The sequence below is a fragment of the Cupressus sempervirens genome, chromosome 11, assembly GCF_028749045.1.
Source record: "Cupressus sempervirens isolate cs-2001-9-10 chromosome 11, ASM2874904v1, whole genome shotgun sequence".
Lineage (NCBI taxonomy): Eukaryota > Viridiplantae > Streptophyta > Pinopsida > Cupressales > Cupressaceae > Cupressus > Cupressus sempervirens.
Window position 1 is genome coordinate 247,654,604 of NC_143128.1, and position 27,612 is coordinate 247,682,215.

A 27,612-nucleotide genomic window follows, 5' to 3' on the forward strand; every position below is an offset into this window, starting at 1 on the left:
TATATGTATACATATATATATATATATATATATATATATATGTATACATATATATATATGATATATATATATATATATGTATGTATATATATATGTATGTATATATATACATACATATATATATATATATATATCATATATATATATGTATCATATATATATATATATCATATATATATATGTATGTATATATATATGTATACATATATATATGTATGTATACATATATATATATATATACATATATATACATACATATATATATATATATATATATATATATATATATATATATATATATATATATATATATATCAGATCTACAAACCCCAGACACGAAGAAGGCAGGAAGGGATAATTGCATATTTAATGGATAATCAAAAACACAAGACCCTACCTGATCCTGATGCTATTATGCAATCTCCAGGAACTGTATGCGAATTCGCTCCTCTCAATAACCTTCTCTTGGAAAACTTTTTTGGTATCAGCCTTCTGAAATTTGCTACCAAAAATTGTCTCCCAAAAATTCCTGTCCAAAATTCGTCTATCTCAAAAATGAACCCCCAAAGTTGTGATAAGCAATTTCTCCTCAAATCGGGGCACTAATTGTGTGTTTACCCGAGAAGATTCTTTGCACAACTCAGTTAACTCCAAATTAACCTTTATTATCTTTTTTTATTCTTTTGCATTCAACTTTCATGCACATTAAGTTGAATTATTAAATAACTTTATTTAATATTTCACTTGACTTCTATTTTAAATTAATTTATTACTTTAATCTTATGTGCACTTTTAAGAAATTAAAATAATATTATTAATTTCTATAATTTAATCTTTTAATTTAATTCTCATATTTAAACTCATGCTTAGATCATGCGATCTAGAATTCTTAATAATTTAATATCTTTCAACTTTTAATTTATTTTAGAACTTAATTGATAACATATTTAATTAATTTAAATAACAATAATATTTAGCATTTATTTAAAAATGAACTCCAAATATATTATTATTAAATTAAATAAATATTATCCTGTTCTAAATTTATCTTTGAATTTTAATCTCCAAATTTAATTCTTTTAATTAATTAATTAATTAATTAAATATAAAGATATCATAATAATTCTCTATTAAATTAAATCATTAATTAATCTTTTTAATTAGACTTAATTAATAGAAAATACACCAAGGACTCATAAAGCAACATACGAAAACCCATCATAGAAAAATACATACCATATCAAACAAAAATGGTTATAATCACGAAATTACATCATTTGATGCATTCGGAGGGTACTTAACTTAGATACTTGTCCTAATTATCAATTAGGACAATTGGCTAAAGGGTTTAGGATTTGGACTTAAGAGTTTATCTCCCCTCTCTTACCATTGAGACAGTGCGATAGGGTACGCTCATCCTGACAATTCAGGGAAGTCGATAGCCGGTACCTGCAACCTGCATAAAATTCACGCATGTACAAACACAATATTCTAAGCTAAACAGACAATGGCAGAAAGTGGTGCATCGTGTAGATCCCGACTAGCAGGTGACTACAACTCCCTTCCTTAACCATATCAGAAACACCATACATAAATAAAACAACACGCACACCATACACATGCAGTACGGGGTAAGTATCCATAAGAAGCACTTGGAATAATAAACTATCTAACTAATCATCATCGATAACTAAAACCATTGAATAATCATCATACATGCATGAAATATAGAGTACCAAGTAATCTCATCATATAATAAACTGAGTGTAAACATCATCTGATAATCTCTAAAATAATAATACTAATCATCAAACATAAATTGGCCTAAAAGAGTTTGGCAATAATATCAGAAATGTAGCTCGAAAATGTAAACTAGGGGCAGGCACTACATCCACCCCCCCTAGACTTAGGCTTACTCCTAGAAGCCTATAAACAAATCAGGATATAAATCCCATAATTTAGATGCATCCTCCCATGTAGCTGAAGAGTCATCAGTAGGGTCCCATTGGACCCTTACCTGCTCTATGGTTCGACCCCTGAGGGTCAACTCCTGCTGCTCCAGAATACGAATTGGCTCCAAAGCCAGTTGCCCGTCCTCTACCTGCAATGCATTCCAATCAAGAATGTGTACAACATCAGGGATATACTGTCTAAGTACTGAAACATGGAAAACATCATGAATGTGAGCAAGGCTGGGCGATAAAGCAAGACGATAGGCAACTGGACCAATCCTCTCAAGAATATCGAATGGTCCCACAAAGCGAGGTGCTAGCTTTGAGCCTTTTCCATAACGGATCAGACTCTTCCGCGGATGCACTCTAAAGAAAACCTTCTCTCCCACAACAAACTGCTTATCTGACCTATGTGCATCAGCATACTTCTTCTACCTATCCTGTGCCATTGTCAAGTGCTCTCGGATACGCACCACCTATTGCTCCATGTCACGAAGCATCTCTAGACCCAACAGGATGCGATCCTCAAGACTATCTCAACTCAAAGGTGTACGACAAGGGCGTCCATATAAGGCTTGGAAAGGTGCCATGCCAATAGAACTGTGATACCCGTTGTTGTAAGCAAACTCCACTAGGTAGAGATAGTCCTCCCAATGAGTTTGCCTATCCATCACGTACATCCTCAACATATCTTCGAGAACCTGATTCACTCTCTCTGTCTGCCCATCTGTCTCTGGGTGATATGCTGAACTGAAATTCACCTGCGCTCCAAGATCATGCTGTAGTGATGTCCAAAATGCGGAAGTGAAAACATGATCCCTATCCGAAATGATCTTTCAGGGAATACCATGTAGTCTCACAATGTCACGCATGAAGACATTAGCTACTGAAGCTGCAGTGTAGGAAGACCTGATTGGTGCAAAATGTGCCACCTTAGTCAACCGGTCAACGGTGACCATGATAGCATCATGACGACGAGGAGTCATAGGTAATCTTACTATGAAATCTATAGAGATGATGTCCCACTTCCATGAAGGAACGAGATTCGGTTGCAAAAGTTCTGCCGGATGTTGGTGTTCTGCCTTGACTCTCTGACATTCAAGACATCTAGCCACAAAATCAGCAATGTCGCGCTTCATCCCGGACCAATAGAATAAATGCTGCAAATCTGCATGCATCTTCTTGACACCTGGATGCGCCGAGTAAGGTGCACGATGGGCTTCTGATAGGATCAATATGCGAAGCTCATCCAGTAGCGGCACATAGATCCTTCCTGAATGTCTCAAAAGGCCATCTGACTCTAGGACATAGCCTGAAAACTTACCCTCCAAGGGTCTCCCTAAATTGATCTCACTGCACACCTCCAGATACCATGAATCAGTGGGGAGTGCCTGAAGTATCTGACACCTCAAATCAATACTAAGAGTCATAGATGATATCGCATGTTTCCTGCGACTCAAAGCATTAGCTACAACATTTTCCTTCCCCTGGATATACTTTACCTCAAAGTCATACTCGCACAAAAACTCCATCCAACGCCTTTGCCTAGCATTCAGATTAGGCTGCGTGAATATGTACTAAAGACTACGATGATCGCTATGTAGTTCAAATCTGTGTCCCAACAAGAAATGTCTCCATCTCACTAAGGCATGAACTACTGCGGCTAACTCAAGGCCATGTGTAGGATAATTCAACTCATGATCCTTAAGTTTGCGTGATTCATATGCAATCACTCGACCATTCTGCATTAGAACTGCTCCAATACCCTCAAGGGAAGCATCTGTACACACCATGAAATCACCTTCTGGATCAGGTACTGCTAAGATCGGTGCACTGGTCAGAAGCTCTTTGAGTTTCTGAAATGCTTCTACACACTTTTCTGTCCAAAGAAACTTCTTTTCTTTCCTCTGAAGGGAGGTAATAGGGTGAGCTATTCTGGAGAAGTTTTGAACAAATCTGCGATAATACCCAGCTAGACCCATGAAACTACGAATCTCCGACACAGTAGTGGGTGCAGGCCAATCTACTATTGCCTGGATCTTCGCAGGGTCTACAGAGATACCTTCGCCTAAAATAACGTGCCCCAAATACTGTATCTCTGATTGAAAGAAATCACACTTTTCCGCATTGGCATAAAGATGATTATCCCTCAAGCACTGCAAAACTAAACTCAAATGTTCCTCATGTTCCTTTTGGGACCTAGAATATATCAGAATATCATCGAGGAACACAAGAACAAATCTATCAAGATAGGAATGGAACACCCCATTCATTAAGCACATGAAAACTGATGGAGCGTTCATCAGCCCAAAGGGTACCACTGTGAACTCATAATGCCCGTAGCGAGTTCGAAAGGCGGTCTTATGAATATCAGCCTCCTTGATGCGAAGTTGATGGTATCTTGACTTAAGATCAATCTTAGAGAACACTGTAGCCCCCTTGATCTGATCAAATAAATCATCAATCCTTGGTAAAGGATACCTTTTCTTTATTGTCACCTTATTCAGCTGTCTGTAATCAATGCAAAGATGCAAAGAACCATCCTTCTTCTTCACAAAGAGCACTGGAGCTCCCCATGGTGATACACTAGGTCGAATACTACCCTTGTCCAAAAGTTCCTCTAACTGCAAACGCAACTCACTTAGCTCTTGAGTGGTCATACGGTAAGGAGCTCTAGAGATAGGTTCCGCTCCTGGAGTGAGCTCAATGCTAAAATCAATGTCTCTCTTCGGAGGCATGCCTGGAATCTCACTCGGAAAGACATCAGCATACTCCTGTAAAATAGGGTGATCTAGGGTATTCCTCGTAGATTCTTCCTCATCTAGCTCATTTACCATAACGGAAAATACCTGATATCCCTTACGAAAGCTTCGCTTTAGTTGCATAGCAGAGATCATCCGTAGGGATATAGGCCTCGGTATCCCCACAATCTCAACATCCTTCCCTTGGTCATCCTGACACACAATGGTCTTCTTTCTGCAGTCTATACTAGCCCTATGAGAGCCAAGCCAATCCATATCTAAGACCACATCGTAGGAGCCAAGAGGAATAACTCAAAAATCGACTGAAGTCTCAAACCCTCCTATGCTAAGTCCACACTTATGAACTACAGAATCTATGGAAACTTTAGCGCCTGAGGCTAGTTCCACTTACCAACCATGATCTTGCTTAACCGACTCCAGCTTACACTTATCAACTAGAGATGGAGAAATGAAAGAATCTGTAGCACCTGAATCAAATAATACAGAGAGAGGTGTACCTCGGATAGCTCCTGTAGTCTCAACTACTGTCCCCTGATGGTCTGCCTGACGGTGATCCACCGTTGCAAATACTCTATGAGATCCACCTGCATTTCTGACTGTAGGCTCAGATGCTGCTGGCCTAGGTCCTGAATACTGAGATGCTCGCTGCGGGCAGTACACTGCAATATGACCAATCTGTCCACACGAATAACATCCCGTGCCTCTACCAGATCCTCTCCCTATAGGTGGTGTATTCGACCGCTGGTGGCTACCCCTGCTAGCAAAAGACTGGTTGCTCTGTGTAGGCCGAGATTGTTGATTCTGTCTATTACGTTGAGCATTGCGATTGATCCTAGAGTTGGATCCACCGCCACCACCCTGTGCCTGTGGGTAAAATCCCTTGTGCTGCTAAGGCTGCTACTGAGAAAGCTGCTGAGAATGCTGCTGAGAGTACTGATTCCTCCTAGGGAAGGGAGGCTTCCTGATTCCACCGGAATTGTGGTTGCCCTTAGATCCTGCTATAGTAGGCGCTCCCACAAATCCTCCTTGCCCAAAGTTGACACTTTGCTCTACCAGGATAGCTCGATGTACCGCATCCTTGAGGGTCTTAGGCTCAAATACCTTAACACCCCCAATAAAACGGTTGTTCAAGCCTCGAATGAAATGTTGTGCCAACTGTGCTGGGTTGTCACTGAATCTAGAAAAAGGCATGAGCTCATAGAATTTGCGCTCATACTCTACAACGGTCATAGTGAACTGTCTCAGGTTATGGAACTCATCTGCTCTATGTTGCTTCCATTCCTCTGGTAGGAATCGCTCATGAAAGCTCTCCAAGAAAATCTCCCAAGTGACACTACCCATGTTAATGCCCAACTTCTTCTCCTCAATAGTCCACCAGGTGGCCCCAAATAACTCTAGATTGGTAATGGCAAACCTCGCTTTGACATTACTGTCAAAGTCCTGCATAGCAAAAATCCTGTCAAGGGCAATAAGCCACTGCTCAGCTACATACCTAGAACCTTGCCCATTAAAGGGCTTGATCTTGGACCTCTAAAGATCCTTCATCTGAGAAGATACTATGGATCTATGTCGATCCCTCTGAGGACTCCTAGATCTGCGTCTATGCTCATGTCCAACCTGGTGTGCTCTATCCTGCTCAAGAACAGGAGGTAAGCGATCAATAAGGGTTCGCATCATTTGCCTCAGATCAACCTCCTCAGAGTCGGCATGTCCCTCTTTGTGGTTCTCTTCCTGATGTTCACTGACATGCTCTTCCCTGTTCTCTTCCTGAATGGGGCTCTCGTGGATAGACTCATGAACACTAACATCTCTGCCTCGTCCACGGCCTCTGCCACGGCCAAGACTATGGCCTCTAACGGAAGATCTCGTCCCAGATACCATCCTACAATAATATCCAAGACACAAGATGCTAAAAATACCATGAAACATACTACTGAAACACATAGATAGAAGACACATGTTTTGCAAACAAGATATTTTCAATTTTCAGTTTACCTATAATCTCAGTTTAAGTATAATTTCAGTTTTGAAGTCTAAGTGTTGAAGTATGAAAAATAAGTAACTAATAGTTTACATAATGTTTCAGTTCAACTAGTTTCAAGTTTCAGTTTGAAAGAGATACACATGATAGTTTAAAGTTTTCATTTTTGTTCAACTAGTTAACACTCGTGGCGTTCCAATATACCCAGAGCTCCCAATGTAGAAACTCGGGCTCGGATACCAGATGTAACGCCCCGCCAAGGGATCCAAAAGAATTAACCTAAAGTTTCACTAAGTTTGCTAAACATTTTTTTTTTTTTTAAAGTAAGAAAGTATAACATACACATCAAACACATAGTAGCGGAAGCAATAACATGTAATCATCGACAAACATACATTACAAGTTACATTTCTTAAAGATCCCAAGACGTTGAGTCACGTTTAAATTTAATTAAATCTAAGTCTAACAACTATCACATACATATGAAAGAATAATCAGAAAGTCCCATGTCCATAATATACATTTGTTCTGAATGCCTCTCGGCAAATTAATTCGGAATGCTCAATCATCCACTGTACAAGTCACAGGGTATGAAAGGCTTAAAAGAATATACATATGTAAAGATCAAGATACAACATCCTCAAATCCATGATACAAGTAAAGTAAAATATATGAAACTATTCACCATACATGATACATCCATAATGATAAAACATCTATCATAAAATCTAACCATCCATCATAATAATCCTAGAACAAAGTGAAGGTAAATGCCAATCACGAAAACTCCAGCCACGGTGACCACGGAACGGATCTCAATGGTAAGAGTAAAAGCACTACCACCTGACCACATGGAACCTAAATGGTCCACTCCCACCGCGCTGAGGAGATAGTCTCAAGTCCCAAATAGGATAACAAAACTTATAATCATAAATACTCTCTAAGTCCAGGAAATCCTATAAGTATGCTAACTCAAGGGTTCCTAAAAAGATCGACATCTAAATCCCAGAGGTACCACAAGACACGTAGGAAACCTAATATGCAAGCAGGAAAGTGTCATCGCAAAAGTCATGTAGAAGTTACTCGAGCAATCCCTTAGGAATCTCGGGTCCCTACTGATCCTGCAGCCACTAGTATCCTCTCGTACTGACGAGGCATACTATGGAATGCAAGGTCGTAACCAACCGTCCTCTCTACCCCATCCTAGCCTGTACTAGCACTCAAGGCATGGGAGAGAACATACAATTATCTTGTTAGGTTCATTTTCTCTCATTTAGTGTAAATGTTTTCACTTATTAAAAATGACTTACAATGGGTTTCTCAAGGCAGCCTCTTAGGGCTCCGACCCCCATTGCAAGCCACTTTTCGACTCTACACATAGATAACCTACCCTAGCTCATGAACTCATAAATCAAAGAATCATAATAAAACCACCTCAATCCTATACAAGCAACTGAAAAACATCATAAAAAGATAATCCACAAAATTACATCAGTTCTTCATGAGCAACAGATAATATCAAATAGTAATCATGTAATCACGACAGTTCTCTATCAGCAACTGAAGGCATCAATGATAAGTCACAAAATCCAATGGTTCTCCAATGAGCAACCAGAAAGTAATACAAGTATAACTAATCAAGACTCAGAAATGGTTAAGTTAGGTATTCTCAAATACATACACCTCAGCTTCACACAAGGAAACTGGAAAGCAATAACAAACAGTAAACACAATCATGTCATAGAGCACTTCATCACATTACCATGGTCGGGTTAAGAAAGATCGAGACCAATTCATCATGACATCACATTCACAACCCCCGAGCTTCTGGTAACAACCTAAACTGGTCAACGCTAAACCAACCCCAAAACATTCAAAGTACAAAGACAACATCAAAGTCTCAGAGATTGGATCTGAAAGTATATTATTTGAGTTAAGGTAAGGTTTATGTTTCAGTTTAATGTCGAATTTAAGTAACTAGGTTTTCACAACTACCCTTTACGATTAACCCATTTCTATAATAACTTTCATTAAATCAATAATCCAAATCTATAATTTAGTCAAATATTATTCACTAATTGTTAATTTATTAATTTTATACCAAAATTAATAAATTAATATTTACAACTATGTTTATGCATTTAATATTTATTTATTAAATATTAATAAAGTTAAAACTATTATTAATTTAAAATATATTATAATTTTATTAATTAAAAAAAAATTAAATTATAAAATTTGTTTTAAAAAAATAAAAATAAAATTATATATTAAAAAAAAGCGAATTAAACAAACTTGTTTTTTTTTCTTAAATTAAAAAAAAGTTTATAGCCCGTCGGCTTGGTCGCAAGCCTGCGGTCGCAGGGCCTGCGGCGGCAGGTACTCTGTACCTGCCGTCGCAGTACCTGCGACACAGGTACTGTCGGCCCGCCGACAGTGGAGGGCGAGTACAGGGTGATTCCCTCCCCCCCCACTAAGTACATTAACTATTATTATATATATATATATATTATATATATATATATATATTTTTTAATTTCAATATAAATAAAATAAATCCAGTTTTGTTTTAAAAATTAGTTTTGTTTAATTTTCAATAAAACAATTTTTTTAAAGGATATATATATATATGATATATATATATATATGTGTATATATATATATGTATATATATACATATATATGTACATATATATACATATATATGTACATATATATGTACATATATATGTACATATATATGTACATATATATGTATATCTAGAACTTTCAATTTCAAAAAACAAAAACCTTTACTAAATTAAATTTTAATTTCTAAATCAAGAAAACAAGGGTTCTAATTAATTCATCCAGTCTCCATGGATACAAAAATTATTGACGAACAATTAATAAATTCACAATATTGAAAGCTTAAAACTTTCATCATAGAGAATTCAGATCTACAAACCCCAGACACGAAGAAGGCGGGAAGGGATAATTGCATATTTAATGGATAATCAAAAACACAAGACCCTACTTGATCCTGATGCTATTATGCAATCTCCAGGAACTGTATGCGAATTCGCTCCTCTCAATAACCTTCTCCTGAAAAACTTTCTTGGTATCAGCCTTCTGAAATTTGCTACCAAAAATTGTCTCCCAAAAATTCCTGTCCAAAATTCGTCTATCTCAAAAATGAACCCCCAAAATTGTGATAAGCAATTTCTCCTCAAATCGGGGCACTAATTGTGCGTTTACCCGAGAAGACTCTTTGCACAACTCAGTTAACTCCAAATTAACCTTTATTATCTTTTCTTATTCTTTTGCATTCAACTTTCATGCACATTAAGTTGAATTATTAAATAACTTTATTTAATATTTCACTTGACTTCTATTTTAAATTAATTTATTACTTTAATCTTATGTGCACTTTTAAGAAATTAAAATAATATTATTAATTTCTATAATTTAATCTTTTAATTTAATTCTCATATTTAAACTCATGCTTAGATCATGCGATCTAGAATTCTTAATAATTTAATATCTTTCAACTTTTAATTTATTTTAGAACTTAATTGATAACATATTTAACTAATTTAAATAACAATAATATTTAGCATTTATTTAAAAATGAACTCCAAATATATTATTATTAAATTAAATAAATATTATCCTGTTCTAAATTTATCTTTGAATTTTAATCTCCAAATTTAATTCTTTTAATTAATTAATTAATTAATTAAATATAAATATATCATAACAATTCTCTATTAAATTAATCATTAATTAATCTTTTTAATTAGACTTAATTAATAGAAAATACACCAAGGACTCATAAAGCAACATACGAAAACCCATCATAGAAAAATACATACCATATCAAACAAAAAGGGTTATAATCACGAAATTACATCATTTGATGCATTCGGAGGGTACTTAACTCAGATACTTGTCCTAATTATCAATTAGGACAATTGGCTAAAGGGTTTAGGATTTGGACTTAAGAGTTTATCTCCCCTCTCTTACCATTGAGACAGTGCGATAGGGTACGCTCATCCTGACAATTCAGAGAAGTCGATACCCGGTACCTGCAACCTGCATAAAATTCACGCATGCACAAACACAATATTCTAAGCTAAACAGACAATGGCAGGAGGTCGTGCATCGTGTAGATCTCAACTAGCAGGTGACTATGACTCCCTTCCTTAACCATATCAGAAACACCATACATAAATAAAACAACACGCACACCATACACATGCAGTATGGGGTAAGTATCCATAAGAAGCACCTAGAATAATAAACCATCTAACTAATCATCATTGATAACTGAAACCATTGAATAATCATCATACATGCATGAAATATAGAGTACCAAGTAATCTCATCATATAATAAACTGAGTGTAAACATCATCTGATAATCTCTAAAATAATAATACTAATCATCAAACATAAATTGGCCTAAAAGAGTTTGGCAATAATATCAGAAATGTAGCTCGAAAATGTAAACTAGGGGCAGGCACTACAAGTACAACAAGTTAGGGGCCTAATTTTGATCATGTGAGTGCCTAGAAAGTCTAGAGGGCCCTTTTACCCATGCATTCTGTAGTGTCTGCCCCTAGTTTACATTTTTCGAGCTACATTTATGATATGATTGCCAAACTCTTTTAGACCAATTTATGTTTGATGAGTAGTATCATTATTTTAGAGATTATTAGAGGATGTTTACACTCAGTTTATTATATGATGAGATTACTTGGTACTCTATATTTCGTGCATGTATGATGATTATTCAATGGTTTTAGTTATCGATGATGATTAGTTAGATGGCTTATTATTTCATGTGCCTCTTATGGATACTTACCCCATACTGCATGTGTATGGTGTGCATGTTGTTTTATTTATGTATGGTGTTTCTGATATGGTTAAGGAAGGGAGTCGTAGTCACCTGCTAGTCGGGATCTACACGATGCACCACTTCCTGCCATTGCCTGTTTAGCTTAGAATATTGTGTTTGTACATGCGTGGATTTTATGCAGGTTGCAGGTACCGGGTATCAACTTCCCTGAATTGTCAGGATGAGTGTACCCTATCGCACTGTCTCAATGGTAAGAGAGGGGAGATAAACTCTTAAGTCCAAATCCTAAACCCTTTAGCCAATTGTCCTAATTGATAATTAGGACAAGTATCTGAGTTAAGTACCCTCCGAATGCATCAAATGATGTAATTTTGTGATTATAACCCTTTTGTTTGATTTGGTATGTATTTTTTATGATGGGTTTTCGTATGTTGCTTTATGAGTCCTTGGTGTATTTTCTATTAATTAAGTCTAATTAAAAAAAGACTAATTAATGATTTAATTTAATAAGGAATTATTATGATATCTTTATATTTAATTAATTAATTAATTAATTAAATAAAAGAATTAAAGTTGGAAATTAAAGTTCAAGATATATTTAGAACAGGATAATATTTATTTAATTTAATAATAATATATTTGGAGTTCATTTTAAATAAATGCTAAATACTATTGTTATTTAAATTAATTAAATATGTTATCAATTAAATTCTAAAATAAATTAAAAAGTTGAAAGATATTAATTTATTAAGAATTCTAGATCGCATGATCTTATCATGAGTTAAATATAAGAATTAAATTAAAAGATTAAATTATAAAAATTAATAATGTTATTTTAATTTCTTAAAAGTGCACATAAGATTTAAAGTAATAAATTAATTAAGAATAGAAGTCAAGTGAAATTTTAAATAAAGTTATTTAATCATTCAACTTAATGTGCATGAAAGTTGAATGCAAAAGAATTAGAAAAGATAATAAAAGTTAATTTGGAGTTAACTGAGTTGTGCAAAGAGTCTTCTCAGGTAAACACACAATTAGTGCCCCGAATTGAGGAGAATTTGCTTATCACAACTTTGGGGGTTCATTTTTGTGAGATACAAAGTTGGACGAGAATTTTTGGGGGAAGACAATTTTGGAAGCGAATTTCAGAAAGCTGATACCAAGAAAGTTTTCTAGAGGAAGGTTATTGAGAGGAGCGAATTCTTTTACAATTCCTGGAGATTGCATAATAGCATCAGAATCAGGTAGGGTCTGGTGTTTTCGATTATCGATTTAATACGCAATTATCCTTTCCTATCTTCTTTGTGTCTGGGGTTTGTAAATCTGAAATTCCTTGTGAAGAATACTTAAACATTACGATATTGGTATTTATCAGTTACTTGTTTATAAACTTCTTCAAACATGAGATTTAAATGGGAAGGGTTGAATTTAATACCGAGATTCTAGATTAAACGTTTGGATGAATGACTATATTTTCTATATCAAGATAGAGGAGGAAACAATCTTTCAAGGCATATATTTATATATATATTAAAAAAAAAAAAAATTAATTAATTAATTATTTTAATATATATAGTTTTAAAAATGTTTATATATATATTGATTGTACTTTTTTTTGAAAAAATAAATAAATAAATAAATAAATAAATTAAAAAAAAAAAAAATGAATTAAATATAATAATTTTTATAAGTTTGTGGGGGGGGAGGGAATTACCCCGTGCCCACCCCCCACGGTCGGCTTAGCCGACAGACCTGCGTCGCAGGTACTGCGACCGCAGGTACGACGTACCTGCTGCCGCAGGCCCTGCGTCCGCAGGACTGCGGCAGGCCGTCGGCTTATATAAGCCGGCGGTTTTATAATAATGAATTTGTTTTATTTTTATTTTTATTTTTTATTATTATTTTTAAAAAATAATAATAATATATATAGTTTGTAAATTCATTTTTTTTCTTTAATATATTATTTACAAAAAACGATTTTTATTATTAATTAAAATTTTTAATTAATAAAATTATTATATATTTTTATTTAATAAAAATTTTATTTTATTAATACTTAAATAATAAATATTAAATGTATTTCACATAAATGGTAAATATTAAATTATTGATAGTTTTGGTTAAATATTAATAATTTAACAATTAATGGATAGATTAAAATAAGTAATTAGATCAAATGATTATTGATTTCTTTAACTAAAATTAGTTTAATTAAAGTTAATTAATAATGAATACTATCTGATTAGATAGTAAATTTGGAAGATTGACTTAATGGAAGTTATTATAGAAAGGGTTAATCGTAAAGGGGGTAAATATGAAAACTTTGTTACTTGAATTCGACATTAAACTGAAACATAAACCTTACCTTAACTCAAATAATATATTTTCAGATCCAATCTCTGAGACTTTGATGTTGTCTTTGTACTTTGAATGTTTTGGGGTTGGTTTAGCGTTGACCAGTTCAGGTTGTTACCAGAGGCTCGGGGTTGTGAATGTGATGTCATGATGATTTGGTCTCGATCTTTCTTAACCCGACCATGGTAATGTGATGAAGTGCTCTATGACACGATTGTGTTTACTGTTTGTGATTGCTTTCCAGTTTCCTTGTGTGAAGCTGAGGTGTATGTATTTGAGAATACCTAACTTAACCATTTTTGAGTCTCGATCAGTTATATTTGATAACCATTTCTGAGTCTCGATCAGTTATACTTGTATTACTTTCTGGTTGCTCATTAGAGAACCATTGGATTTTGTGACTTATCATTGATGCCTTCAGTTGCTGATAACTTATAAAAATTATTATATTTAATTCGTGTTTTATTTATTTATTTTTTTTTTTCAAAAAAAAGTACAATCAATATATATATAAACATTTTTAAAACTATTTATATATTAAAATAATTAATTAATTTTTTATTTATTTTTTAATATATATATAAATATATGCCTTGAAAGATTGTTTCCTCCTCTATCTTGATATAGAAAATATAGTCATTCATCCAAACGTTTAATCTAGAATCTCGGTATTAAATTCAACCCTTCCCATTTAAATCTCATGTTTGAAGAAGTTTATAAACAAGTAACTGATAAATGCCAATATCGTAATGTTTAAGTATTCTTCACAAGGAATTTCAGATTTACAAACCCCAGACACGAAGAAGACAGGAAAGGATAATTGCGTATTAAATCGATAATCGAAAACACCAGACCCTACCTGATTCTGATGCTATTATGCAATCTCCAGGAACTGTAAAAGAATTCGCTCCTCTCAATAACCTTCCTCTGGAAAACTTTCTTGGTATCAGCTTTCTGAAATTCGCTTCCAAAATTGTCTTCCCCCAAAAATTCTCGTCCAACTGCGTTACATCTGGTATCAGAGCCTAAGTTTCTACATTGGGAGCTCTGGGTATATTGGAACGCCACTAGTGTTAACTAGTTGAATAAAAATGCAAACCTTAAACTAAAACTTGAAGCTAGTTGAACTGAAACAGTATATAAACTATTAGTTACCTATTTTATTCATACTTCAACACTCAAAACTTCAAAACTAAAATTATACTTAAACTGAAATTATAGGTAAACTGAAAATTGAAAATATCTTGTTTGCAAAACATGTGTCTTTTATCTATGTATTTCAGTAGTATGTTTCATGGTTATTTTTAGCATCTTGTGTCTTGGATATTATTGCAGGATGGTATCTGGGACGAGATCTTCCGTTAGGGGCCGTAGCCTTGGCCGTGGCAGAGGTCGTGGACGAGACAGAGATGTTAGTATTCATGAGTCTATCCATGAGAGCCCCATTCAGGAAGAGAATAGGGAAGAGCATGTCAGTGAGCATCAGGAAGAGAACCATGATGAGGGACATGCCGACTCTGAGGAGGTTGATCTGAGGCAAATGATGCGAACCCTTATTGATCGCTTACCTCCTGTTCTTGAGCAGGATAGAGCACACCAGGTTGGACATGAGCATAGACGCAGATCTAGGAGTCCTCAAAGGGATCGACATAGATTCATAGTATCTTCTCAGATGAAGGATCTTCAGAGGTCCAAGATCAAGCCCTTTAATGGGCAAGGTTCTGGGTATGTAGCTGAGCAGTGGCTTATTGCCCTTGATAGGATTTTTGCTATGCAGGACTTTGACAGTAATGTCAAAGCGAGGTTTGCCATTACCAATCTAGAGTTATTTGGAGCCACCTGGTGGATTATTGAGGAGAAGAAGTTGGGCATTGACATGGGTAGTGTCACTTGGGAGATTTTCTTGGAGAGTTTTAATGAGCGATTCCTACCAGAGGAATGGAAGCAGCATAGAGCAGATGAGTTCCATAACCTGAGACAGTTCACTATGACCGTTGTAGAGTATGAGCACAAGTTCTATGAGCTCATGCCTTTTTCGGGATTCAGTGACAACCCAGCACAGTTGGCACAACATTTCATTCGAGGCTTGAGCAACCATTTTATTGGGGGTGTTAAGGTATTTGAGCCTAAGACCCTCAAGGATGCGGTACATCGAGCTATCCTGGTAGAGCAGAGTGTCAACTTTGGGCAAGGAGGATTTGTGGGAGCGCCTACTATAGCAGGATCTAAGGGCAACCACAATTCCGATGGAATCAGGAAGCCTCCCTTCCCTAGGAGGAATCAGTACTCTCAGCAGCATTCTCAGCAGCAGCCTCAGCAGCATAAGGGATTTTACCCTCAGGCACAGAGTGGTGGCGGTGGATCCAACTCTAGGATCAATCGCAATGCTCAACGTAATAGACAGAATCAGCAATCTCGGCCTGCACAGAGCAACCAGTCTTTTGCTAGCAGGGGTAGCCACCAGCGGTCGAATGCACCACCTATAGGGAGAGGATCTGGCAGAGGCACGGGATGTTATTCGTGTGGACAGATTGGTCATATTGCAGCATACTGCCCACAGCGAGCATCTCAGTATTCAGGACCCAGGCCTGCGGCATCTGAGCCTACAGTCGAAAATGCAGGTGGATCTCATAGAGTATTTGCAACGGTGGATCACCGTCAGGCAGACCATCAGGGGACAGTAGTTGAGACTATAGGAGCTATCCGAGGTACACCTCTCTCTGTATTATTTGATTCAGGTGCTACAGATTCTTTCATTTCTCCATCTCTAGTTGACAAGTGTAAGCTGGAGTCGGTTAAGCAAGACCATGGTTGGCAAGTGGAACTAGCCTCAGGTGCTAAAGTTTCCACAGATTCGGTAGTTCATAAGTGTGGACTTAGCATAGGAGGGTTTGAGACTTCAGTCGATTTTCGAGTTATTCCTCTTGGCTCCTACGATGTGGTCTTAGGTATGGATTGGCTTGGCTCTCATAGGGCTAGTATTGACTGCAGAAAGAAGACCATTATGTGTCAGGATGACCAAGGGAAGGATGTTGAGATTGTGGGGATACCGAGACCTATATCCCTACAGATGATCTCTGCTATGCAACTTAAGCGAAGCTTTCGTAAGGGGTGTCAGGTATTTGCCGTTACGGTAAATGAGCTTGATGAGGAAGACTCTACGAGGAAGACCCTAGATCACCCTATTTTACAGGAGTATGTTGATGTCTTTTCGAGTGAGATTCCAGGCATGCCTCCGAAGAGAGACATTGATTTTAGCATTGAGCTCACTCCAGGAGCGGAACCTATCTCTAGAGCTCCTTACCGTATGACCACTCAAGAGCTAAGTGAGTTGCGTTTGCAGTTAGAGGAACTTTTGGCCAAGGGTAGTATTCGACCTAGTGTATCACCATGGGGAGCTCCAGTGCTCTTTGTGAAGAAGAAGGATGGTTCTTTGCGCCTTTGCATCGATTACAGACAGCTGAATAAGGTGACAATAAAGAACAGGTATCCTTTACCAAGGATTGATGATTTATTTGATCAGATCAAGGGAGCTACAGTGTTCTCTAAGATTGATCTTAAGTCAGGGTACCATCAACTTCGCATCAAGGAGGCTGATATTCATAAGACCGCCTTCCGAACTGACTACGGACATTATGAGTTCACAGTGGTACCCTTTGGGCTGACGAACGCTCCATCAGTTTTCATGTGCTTAATGAATGGGGTGTTCCGTTCCTATCTTGATAGATTTGTTCTTGTGTTCCTCGATGATATTCTGATATATTCTAAGTCCCAAAAGGAACATGAGGAACATTTGAGTTTAGTTTTGCAGTGCTTGAGAGATAATCAACTTTATGCCAATGCGGCAAAGTGTGATTTCTTTCAATCAGAGATACAGTATTTGGGACACGTTATTTCAGGCGAAGGTATCTCTGTAGACCCTGCGAAGATCCAAGCAATAGTAGATTGGCCTACACCCACTACTGTGTCAGAGATTCGTAGTTTCATGGGTCTAGCTGGGTATTATCGCAGATTTGTTCAAAACTTCTCCAGAATAGCACACCCTATTACCTCCCTTCAGAGGAAAGGAAAGAAGTTTCTTTGGACAGAAAAGTGTGTAGAAGCATTTCAGAAACTCAAAGAGCTTCTGACCAGTGCACCGATCTTAGCAGTACCTGATCCAGAAGGTGAGTTCATGGTGTGTACAGATGCTTCCCTTGAGGGTATTGGAGCAGTTCTAATGCAGAATGGTCGAGTGATTGCATATGAGTCACGCAAACTCAAGGATCATGAGTTGAATTATCCTACACATGACCTTGAGTTAGCAGCAGTAGTTCATGCCTTAGTGAGATGGAGACATTTCTTGTTGGGACACAGATTTGAACTACATAGCGATCATCGTAGTCTTTAGTACATATTCACGCAGCCTAATCTGAATGCTAGGCAAAGGCGTTGGATGGAGTTTTTGTGCGAGTACGACTTTGAGGTGAAGTATATCCAGGGGAAGGAGAATGTTGTAGCTGATGCTTTGAGTCGCAGGAAACATGTGATATCATCTATGACCCTTAGTGTCGATTTGAGGTGTCAGATACTTCAGGCACTCCCCACTGATTCATGGTATTTGGAGGTGTGCAGTGAGATCAATTCAGGAAGATCCTTGGAGGGTAAGTTTTCAGGCTATGTCTTAGAATCAGATGGCCTTTTGAGACATTCAGGAAGGATCTATGTGCCGCTACTGGATGAGCTTTGCATATTGATCCTATCAGAGGCCCATCGTGCACCTTACTCGGCACATCTAGGTGTCAAGAAGATGCATGCAGATTTGCGACGTTTATTCTATTGGTCCGGGATGAATGAGCATTCCGAATTAATTGGCCAAGGAGCATTCGGAACAAATGTATATTATGGACATTGGAGTTTCTGATTATTCTTTTATATGTATGTGTTAGTTGTTAGACTTAGAATTAATTAAATTTAAACGTGATTCAATGTCTTGGGATCTTTAAGAAATGTAACTTGCAATGTATGTTTGTCGATGATTACATGTTATTGCTTCCGCTACTATTTGTTTGATGTGTATGTCATACTTTCTTACTTTTTTAAAAAAAAAAAATATATGTTTAGCAAACTTAGTGAAACTTTAGGTTAATTCTTTTGGATCCCTTGGCGGGGCGTTACACATTCTTCCATCAATTCGAATTTGGAGTTGTCATATCTGTCTTCTCTCATGTTTTCCACTAAGTCAAAAATAGAAAAGTTAGAGGAGACAAGTTTGTAAGAAGTAGTGGCTTAGTGTTTTTGCTAAAATAAGTTAGTGGGAAGGCTTTATTAGAGAGTCTTGGCCAAACTAGGGGGGTGTCTACCCACTCTCTAATTTTAGAGACTGTTAGGTTTTGGAGGGAGATTAAGGGAGCTCTACTACAACTATCCTTGCCATAGCTTGCACCAAGGTTGGTGTCTCAAAACTTGTTTCTTTCCCATTTATTGCTTTTAGGATGGTTAAACAAATCTGCAAGTGTGAGAGTTCATTAATAGAGTATGCATTTGCATTGTAAATCTTGTGATATGGAATTTTGGGTATTGTGTGAAAGTGTGGTGTTCTTGTTGCATTATAAGCATTGATTATGTATTGTGACAATGTGAGAATGTGTGATGTTCTTGTAAATTTCTTAGTTCACCTTCTTGGTTTTGTTTTTTGTTGGAATGGAAAGTGAATGTGTTTTGTGCTTTTGGAGATCATTTCTTGGTTTTGTTTTGTTGTTCTTCATTTGTTTTGTTGTTGTTCTTGTTTGAATGTGAGTGTTGATTGTGATTATGGGTGTAAAGGCTTCACTCACCCTTGGGAGGGCAGAGAAGCCTTGGGTGAAGGGCATAAGTTGGGCTTGACATTGCAGGTGAGAAAGAAAATTTTGTTTTTACCTCATGATGAGTTTGTTATTATGGAGCATGGGCTCCTTCATGGCCATGAATCTTGTTGTTTGGGAGGTACAAGGAGGTTTGGTGGATGAGGAGAAGATGGTTGTTTTGAAGGCGTTGAGAGGCAATGTAGTGGTAATATGTTGTTTATGTTGTGGTGACCTTGAGAGGCAAAATGTATTGGCAATATGATATTTATTAATTTCTCCTCCTTGAAGAGCCCACCTTCACCCGACATTTTATGATTCCAACGGTGAATCATTGTGCACGCCATGGAAGGGTGTTGATTGTGTTTTGTGTTGTGTCTTCATGCAAAATTTTATGATGTATGTAACTTGGGTCGAGCCTTGTTCCCCTAGCGCGGGGGTGGTCTCTTTGAGACCTATGGTTGGGTGGAAAGCACCCATGGTCCTTGTTGTCTATTTGTGATGTATTTTCAGATTTTGTGATCAAGGGAGCAATGGAAACAAGCTTGGAATAACCATCTTATGGATGTTGCTTGAAGACAAAACTTGTCATTTTGCTGTAATGGAGAACTCTCCATTTTGTTCATGTGGTTGCGATGAATGATTGCATAAGGGACATGTCATTTGTTTGGAAGGAGATATTGTTTTTTTGGCATCAAATATTGTATTTGTAAAAGTATAGTTCTTGTTCCTTTTGTTTTGTATATTGAGCTATAAAAGAAAATCTCCATTTGTACAACTGTGATGTATGGGTCATGGGCAGAGAAAATAATTTTGGAAGTTCTCTTAACTAAATGCATTATAAGACTCTATCTTTATGAGCTTTATTGGAATAGAAGGAGTTGACTATCTTCTCTGTCATATATGAGATAGTTTCATGATAAGAAATAGTCATAATTATATCTTAGAATAATAAATTGAAGATGCATTCGATTGTGATTATCCATATAAAAAGCTAGAATTCTCATTAAGGTTTCATTATAATGAATACATTGGTAAATTTTGTAAAGGATCTTGTTCAAATGCAAGATATAAAGTTGATGTAATAGATTAAGACAATAGTATGAAAAAGTCCTTTGGATCCTAGATTTATTTACTCATTATTTCAAATGAAGTCTTAGTGTGTATAACATTGGAAACGTTCCATGAAATTATTTTAGATAATTATTCAATAGTAGATAATGCCATCAAGATCAAGTGAATACCTTCTTTAAAATATGCCAGTTGATGTATGAAATGTGATGACTAAAGTGTGCTCATATCATGGTTGATAATGTAGATGATTTCAACAGAGTGATTTAGTTCAATATAGAAAAGTTTCATTGTATAAAGGAAAGATTGAATTAATAGGTTTCATGGTAGATCTTGTTCATTTTTAAATTTTTTTTTAAAGAAAGGACTTAAAATCTATTGATAATAAGTGAGAAAACATGTGGAAAGACCTCAAAATCATCTTTGAATAGGTTGCTTTGAAATGATTATTTGAATGCATTAATTAAAGTGTTAGCCCTTCATTAAATTTAACACTAAAGTAAGCATTCATGTATATAATATTCCCATTTGAGAAAAATCACATAGATGAAAAAAACAATGTAAGCAAACATACTTGAACTCAAACAAATGGCTGGGAGAGTGTAATTCACTCTCTGGAAAATGTATGGAGAAGGGACAAAAATTCACTCTCCAATTACAGACCAATATAATAATCACAAAGATCTATTTCTAGCCTAGGAGACTAAAATATAGGAAGTACTTATAATATAATCCAAATAAAATAAGGCTAAGCCATAAATTGATTTTGAATGACCCTCTACTAATAAAAATAATAATAGTAAAGGTCTATAAGAGACCCGTGACCTAGAGGGGTCACATCTAAAGAAAACAAATAAAATATATTAACTACCCTATTTAACCACTTCGTTATTTTCATTCTTATATTAACCAAGTTAAAAAAATTGGGGCCCCATGCATTAGGCGTCAAATCCTAAGGATATAAGGAAAAAAGGCTACTAGATGAGTCATACTTTAGTGGGCAATGGGATCCCACCTAAATCAGCCACCATGACTTTTCCAATACTCAAGCACTTGACAAGTGATTTGTACTTCAATAGGATAAAGTCAAATCAGAAAAATAAACACCACAAATGAGTTAATCTCTTTCACCCAAGCAAATTCCATGAGCTGTAGAACCTAGGCGCAATCACAAGGAGGGGACATGAAAAGTCTATTTAAACATATGGCAATTTATAAGCTCAAGTGACTTTCTTTCCTTGAGTAGCACGTAGACCTAGGGAAGAATGGAATATACCTTGGGCAGAGAGGCCCATTCCAAGAAAAAGATGTACTTTTCTGGGCGCCAAGTGGTGTGAAAGATTAAGTTTTAAAAAAAGACAAGACATTTCATAACAAGCAATTTTAGACTTGTCACCCCCAACAAATGTCTTGGAGGAAATGCCAAAAGGGGACATGCTTTAGAGGGAGCCTCCTGATTTCTCACGTGAACCCTCCTAGATAGGCTTGGCTTGAGTTAAAAGTTGAGATAATAGGGAAGAAAATTGCCTTGTCTAATACATGTCATGGGCATTAATAATGTAGTTAAGATATTTGTGTAGATTAGATGCTATGGTGGCAGATAGCAAGTGGGTGGTTTAGTAACATAAGCATGTTTTAATCTAAATAAAGAAAATAGTATTAGGATTAGTAAATAGTGTGTTAGAAGCTATGTGCTAGTTTTTGATATGTAATTAGAGATGTGGGAAAGAAACTTAGAATACAATTGTTAATTAATTTTTTTTTGTATTTAATATGTGGGATGACGTTTTTATTAGGGAATTTTATATTTGAATTTAAATTGAAATAATTTATTGGAAAGATCTAAATGGTAAGTAATTAATGCTTTTCTTAGGATTTTATTAGTTTGTGGAAACCAAGTATTATTAAAATATTAGGTTAACCTTAGAGTATAGCTCCTCCATAGGGATAGATCGAGTCTATTACAATACATGTTTGGCATCGAATTAGAATATTGGTTAGAAAACATAGAATGATTTGGAAAAGGTTTAGGTAGGCATGGAAAATGATTAAGCTCTAATAAGTTAGATTAGATAATGATTGTGGTTAGCATTAATATGCTCATAGACTTAAATTATTTGAATAGTCAATGATGTGTATCAATCTTATATCATTATTGTTATGTGTAAGGATTGAAAAATAAAATAAAATAATAATAAATATTAAAAAAAAAATTCGTTGTGTTTTATCTCATAAAATTTGGGCATGACACATTGATTATAATTCACATAATTGCTGATATGAAATATGTATATTGTTCAAGTCTCATTGAATGAATCCAAATCACAAGAATTGATGAAATAAGAGTCAGAAACATCCCATTAAAAAATATATATTTCTAGAGATCCAATAAAAAATTTGATCATCACAAATTTCAAACTCACAAGTGCAAAGTCTAAATGTTTATATTAAAATTTTACGAAATCTTACTGTAAACACTTTTACGCCATAAAAAAATCAACAGAGTAGATTGTTTTTGTCCTACATACGATTCATTTAATTGAGAAACAATGTATGTGAAAAAGTTATTTCACCAAACTTTTTTGCAGCAACTACTAAGGTGGATCAAGTAGAAAAAACCTGATAAATTACTCAACAATGGAAAATATATGAGCAAGTAATAGAGGAAAATTTTCCCCCATTTAAAAAAATTAAATTTCAAAAATTAGTGCAAAAAAAAGTGCCCCCAAATGGGCATCCGAAAGTCGAACCCAATTAAATTTTACTTTAGTTGAAATCTTCATTTTCAAAAAATGGGATTTAAAATGGGAATTAAAACGGGAATTCCAAATAACAAGTATTTGAAGGAATTTGGAATCCTTGTTTTGGGGGTCAAATGGGGATATCGGATTCCACTTTTTTCCAATTCCAATTCCGATTGTGCGGACCCAAACAATAGATTAGAATTTTTTAAGAATTCCGAATGCCAATTCCATTCTAATTCCAGCTACCAAACAGGCCCTTATACTCTATTATGGCAGGGTTGGATGGACCCGTCATCCTAGCACAATTATTTGTTGTTTCAGAAGTTTTCGAATGTTGCTGCCATAGTTGAAGTTTGGAGAGACAGAAATATGATCCTCTCCTTGTTTCAGCCCCCTTTCGGCTGAACTTTGTCTTAGTTTCAGCTCCTTTGTTAAGCATACAGTTTTGTCAGTCAGAGCTTTTATTGGGGTCTCCTACAGATTTCAAGGCTTTTGTCAGGTTAAAGGCTGGAAAGGTCATTGCCATATTTGGCTTTTGGAGAGGGCCGATCTGTTTCTTTGTCCTTCCAGGTGTTACATGAATGGTTCTTCATTAGAACATCTTTAGACTCTTATTTCTTGTACTCCTCTTCCTTTCTTTCAATAAATTTCAGTGGTTTTGCCACTTTTTCCTTGAAAAATAAAAGTAAAACAACAATAGAAATTTCTATCGTAAATGAGATGAAAACTAGATTAACATATATACATAAACTGATGTGAGAAATTTAATCCCAAAATTACTTCTGAGATCCTGAAAATAAAACTTGACTCCTTTATCATGCAAGGCTTACATGGTGCACCTATTTATAAAGAAAGCGTATATTTATAGGTAGGTTTACTTGCATCACCAATAATCTCCACAAGAGCATTGCCCGTGTTTGAAATGATGAAACCTATTTGAATCTCTCACAACAATTTGTCTAACAACAATCTTGGAGATTAACTTAGCTGCAGCGTGGCAGTCAACACATATTCTAAGGTTCTTCACAATTTTAATAGTTGTTCCTGGTGGCGTGTTTAACAATCCAAATGCAATTGCCAACTTCTCGCTGTGGTGCCAGAGGAATAATTCTTTTTCCTCCTCCTCCACATCATTCAGTACATGTCTGGAATCTAGAACATGTCCTGCTTCCTTCATTTTCCAAGACAATTTCTCTATCATTGCATAGATCTCCTGTGTCTGTGGATGTGACCTATCTCCTACACAAAAAGCATGTAAGGTTTTATGATCTTCAATCCAACTGCAACCAGGTATCTTTTCAATTCTTCTATCTCTCATCAATCTCCTTACCTTTTGAACCTCACCCCACCTGCCCACTTCTGCATACAAGTTTGAAAGAAGAACATGAGTTGGAGCATTTTTAGGATCCGTCTCAAGGAGAACTGTTGCCAAACATGTTCCTAACCCTATATTCTTATGTAATCTACAAGCACCAAGTAAACACATCCACACAACCTCCATAGGTTTAGTTGGCATTTTAATGATGAAGTTTAGGGTTTCTTCTAAATAGCCAGCACGGCCAAGAAGGTCAACCATGCACACATAATGATCGATATTAGGCATAATGCAATAACTATTAATCATGCCATTGAAGTATTTACATCCCTCATCAACTAAGCCTGCATGGCTGCAGGCAAATAAAACACAAGCAAAGCTTACATTGTCAGCGCATGTTCCACAGTCCTTCATTAGTTCAAACATTTTGAGAGCTTCCTTGCCAAAGCCATTTTGTGCATATCCTACAATCATTGCAGTCCATGAAACCACATTTCTGTAGGACATACTGTCAAACAATTTACGTGCCTTGTGTATGCTTCCACATTTTGCATACATGTCTACAAGGGCATTTACAATTTTAACATCTGACAGTAGTCTGCTTTCAATTATAATTTGATGGATGTAAATACCTTGTTCTAAAGCTCCCATTTTAGCACAGGCTGGGAGGATGCTGACAAACGTAGCAGAGTTCGGCTTTAACCCTGTCAATTGCATTTGATCAAAAGTTTCCAAGGCCTTTTCAGAAAGCCCATTTTGTGTATATCCCGCAACCATTGCATTCCATGAGACTACATCTGGCTGGGGCATTTTTGCAAGAAGTCTTAAACCTTGGTCAAGAACACCACTTTGTGCATATGCTGTAATCAGTACATTCCATGAGAACACATCCTGCCGAGGAATTTTATCAAACAGTTCATGTGCCTTTCGTATCCTTCCGCATTTTGCGTACATGTCTATCAGGGCATTCCCAACTATTACATCTGATAGAAATCCATTTTCGATTATGCTTTGATGGATGTCCATACCCTGCTCTAAAGCTTTTATTTTGGCACAGGCAGACAGAACGCTGGCAAAAGTTGTGGAATCTGGTTTAACACCTGCCAATCGCATTTGCTTAAAAGTTTCCAAGGCTTTTTCAACATGTCCATTTTGCACATAACCTGCAATGATCTCAGTCCATGACACTACATCTCTTTGAGGCATTTTGTCAAAAAGATGACGCGCCTTGTGTATGCTTCCACATTTCGCGTACATGTCTATCAAGGCATTAGCAACTATCCCATCTGACAAAAATCCACCTTCAATAACCCTTTCATGGATGTCCATACCATGTTCTAAAGCTCTCATTTTAGCACAGGCTGGGATGATGCTGGCAAAGGTTGTGGAGTTAGGCGTTACACCTACCAATTGCATATTCTTAAATGTCTCATAGGCTTTTTCAGCAAACCCAAATTGTACATATCCTGCAATCATGGCATTCCATGAAATAACGTCTGGTTGAGTCATTTCGTTAAAAAGACGTAAAGCTTCATCAAAAACGCCATTTTGTGTATATCCTGCAATCATCGCATTCCATGAGATCACATTTCTTTCAGGCATTTTGTCAAATAACTGACGTGCCTTGTGAATGTTTCCGCATTTTGCATACATGTCTATCAGGCTACTTGCAATTACTACATCTGACAAAACCCCCCTTTCCAGTACGTTAAGGTGTATGTCTATACCGTGTTCCAAAGCTCTTGTTTTGGCACAGGCCGGTAGTATAGTGGCAAAAGTGAACTGATCAGGTTGGACGCCTCTTTGTTGCATTTCATGAAACAGTGTCAGTGTTTCGTAAGGGTAGCCATGTCTTTTGTAACCTGCAATTATGGTATTCCACGACGAGACGTCTCGTTCTGTCATTCCGTCAAACACTTTACGAGCATCCACTAATTTACCGCACTTGAGATACATGTTGATTAGTTTATTCCGAAAAGTAGTGGGCTTAGCAAACACCCTGTGAGTAGTGACATTGTGGAATTGTTTATCCTGAGAAAACACATTCTTCGATCTGAAGGTCTGCAATAGTTGAAGATATGCGAAAGGGTTTACCTTATGAAATCGCATCATCAAAAGTACCCTAATATGAATGGAAATGAATTTGCCACAGGTGATATCAGCTTGTGGGAGGACATTCGCTTTCTGCTGCCGAATTTGAACCCCATTTTCGCAATTTCAAAGCTGGATGCAAGGATTAAGTTACACTTCCATCAAAGCAACAGCGGCTTATAGACTGCAAAATATCCTATACTGCATGAATCTAAAGGATATTTCATCATGGAACAGAAAAACCTTATGTTTTAAACTTGGAATAACTTGCTTTGACTAAGCGCGGGTAGACTGCGACCATTTTTTATCGAGTATGATACTCTCAGCTATGATTTTGGCATCATCTTCTCGTTGGCTATAAGTGGAAAAGTTTGCATGTTCATAAATTTATGAACTCCTCCCTCGAATCATTCGATTAATTCGTCTTTCAGTTCCTTGATCCTTACCAATCTAAACAGATCTAAACATTTTTTTCTGTTTGGAGTTATGTGGATTAGATTATCCGAGTTTTTTTCACTTCTGGTTATTTTTGTTATTGTTCTATGATCTACTATTATAGTGAAAGAATGCTAAGGGCCCGTGGTTGCTGAAATTGAAGCAGAATTGGGAAAATGCAAATATCCGTTGTTTGTTTCAAAAGTAAAAATGTAATTGGATTTTCCAAATTTTAATTTTTACCT

General features: G+C 36.2%; 1 protein-coding gene across 1 annotated transcript in view; it reads right to left on the reverse strand.

The window, feature by feature from the left end:
* LOC149529077 (pentatricopeptide repeat-containing protein At4g21300-like) overlaps positions 1-27,549 on the reverse strand; it is a 56,516-nt gene extending 28,967 nt beyond the window's left edge. The window contains exon 1 of the mRNA XM_089811593.1: positions 25,266-27,549. Within this exon, the coding sequence (XP_089667719.1) occupies positions 25,266-26,953 (1,688 nt within the window). The 5' untranslated portion in view covers positions 26,954-27,549. The remainder of the gene's footprint in view (positions 1-25,265) is intronic.
* Positions 27,550-27,612: the final 63 nt, after the last annotated feature.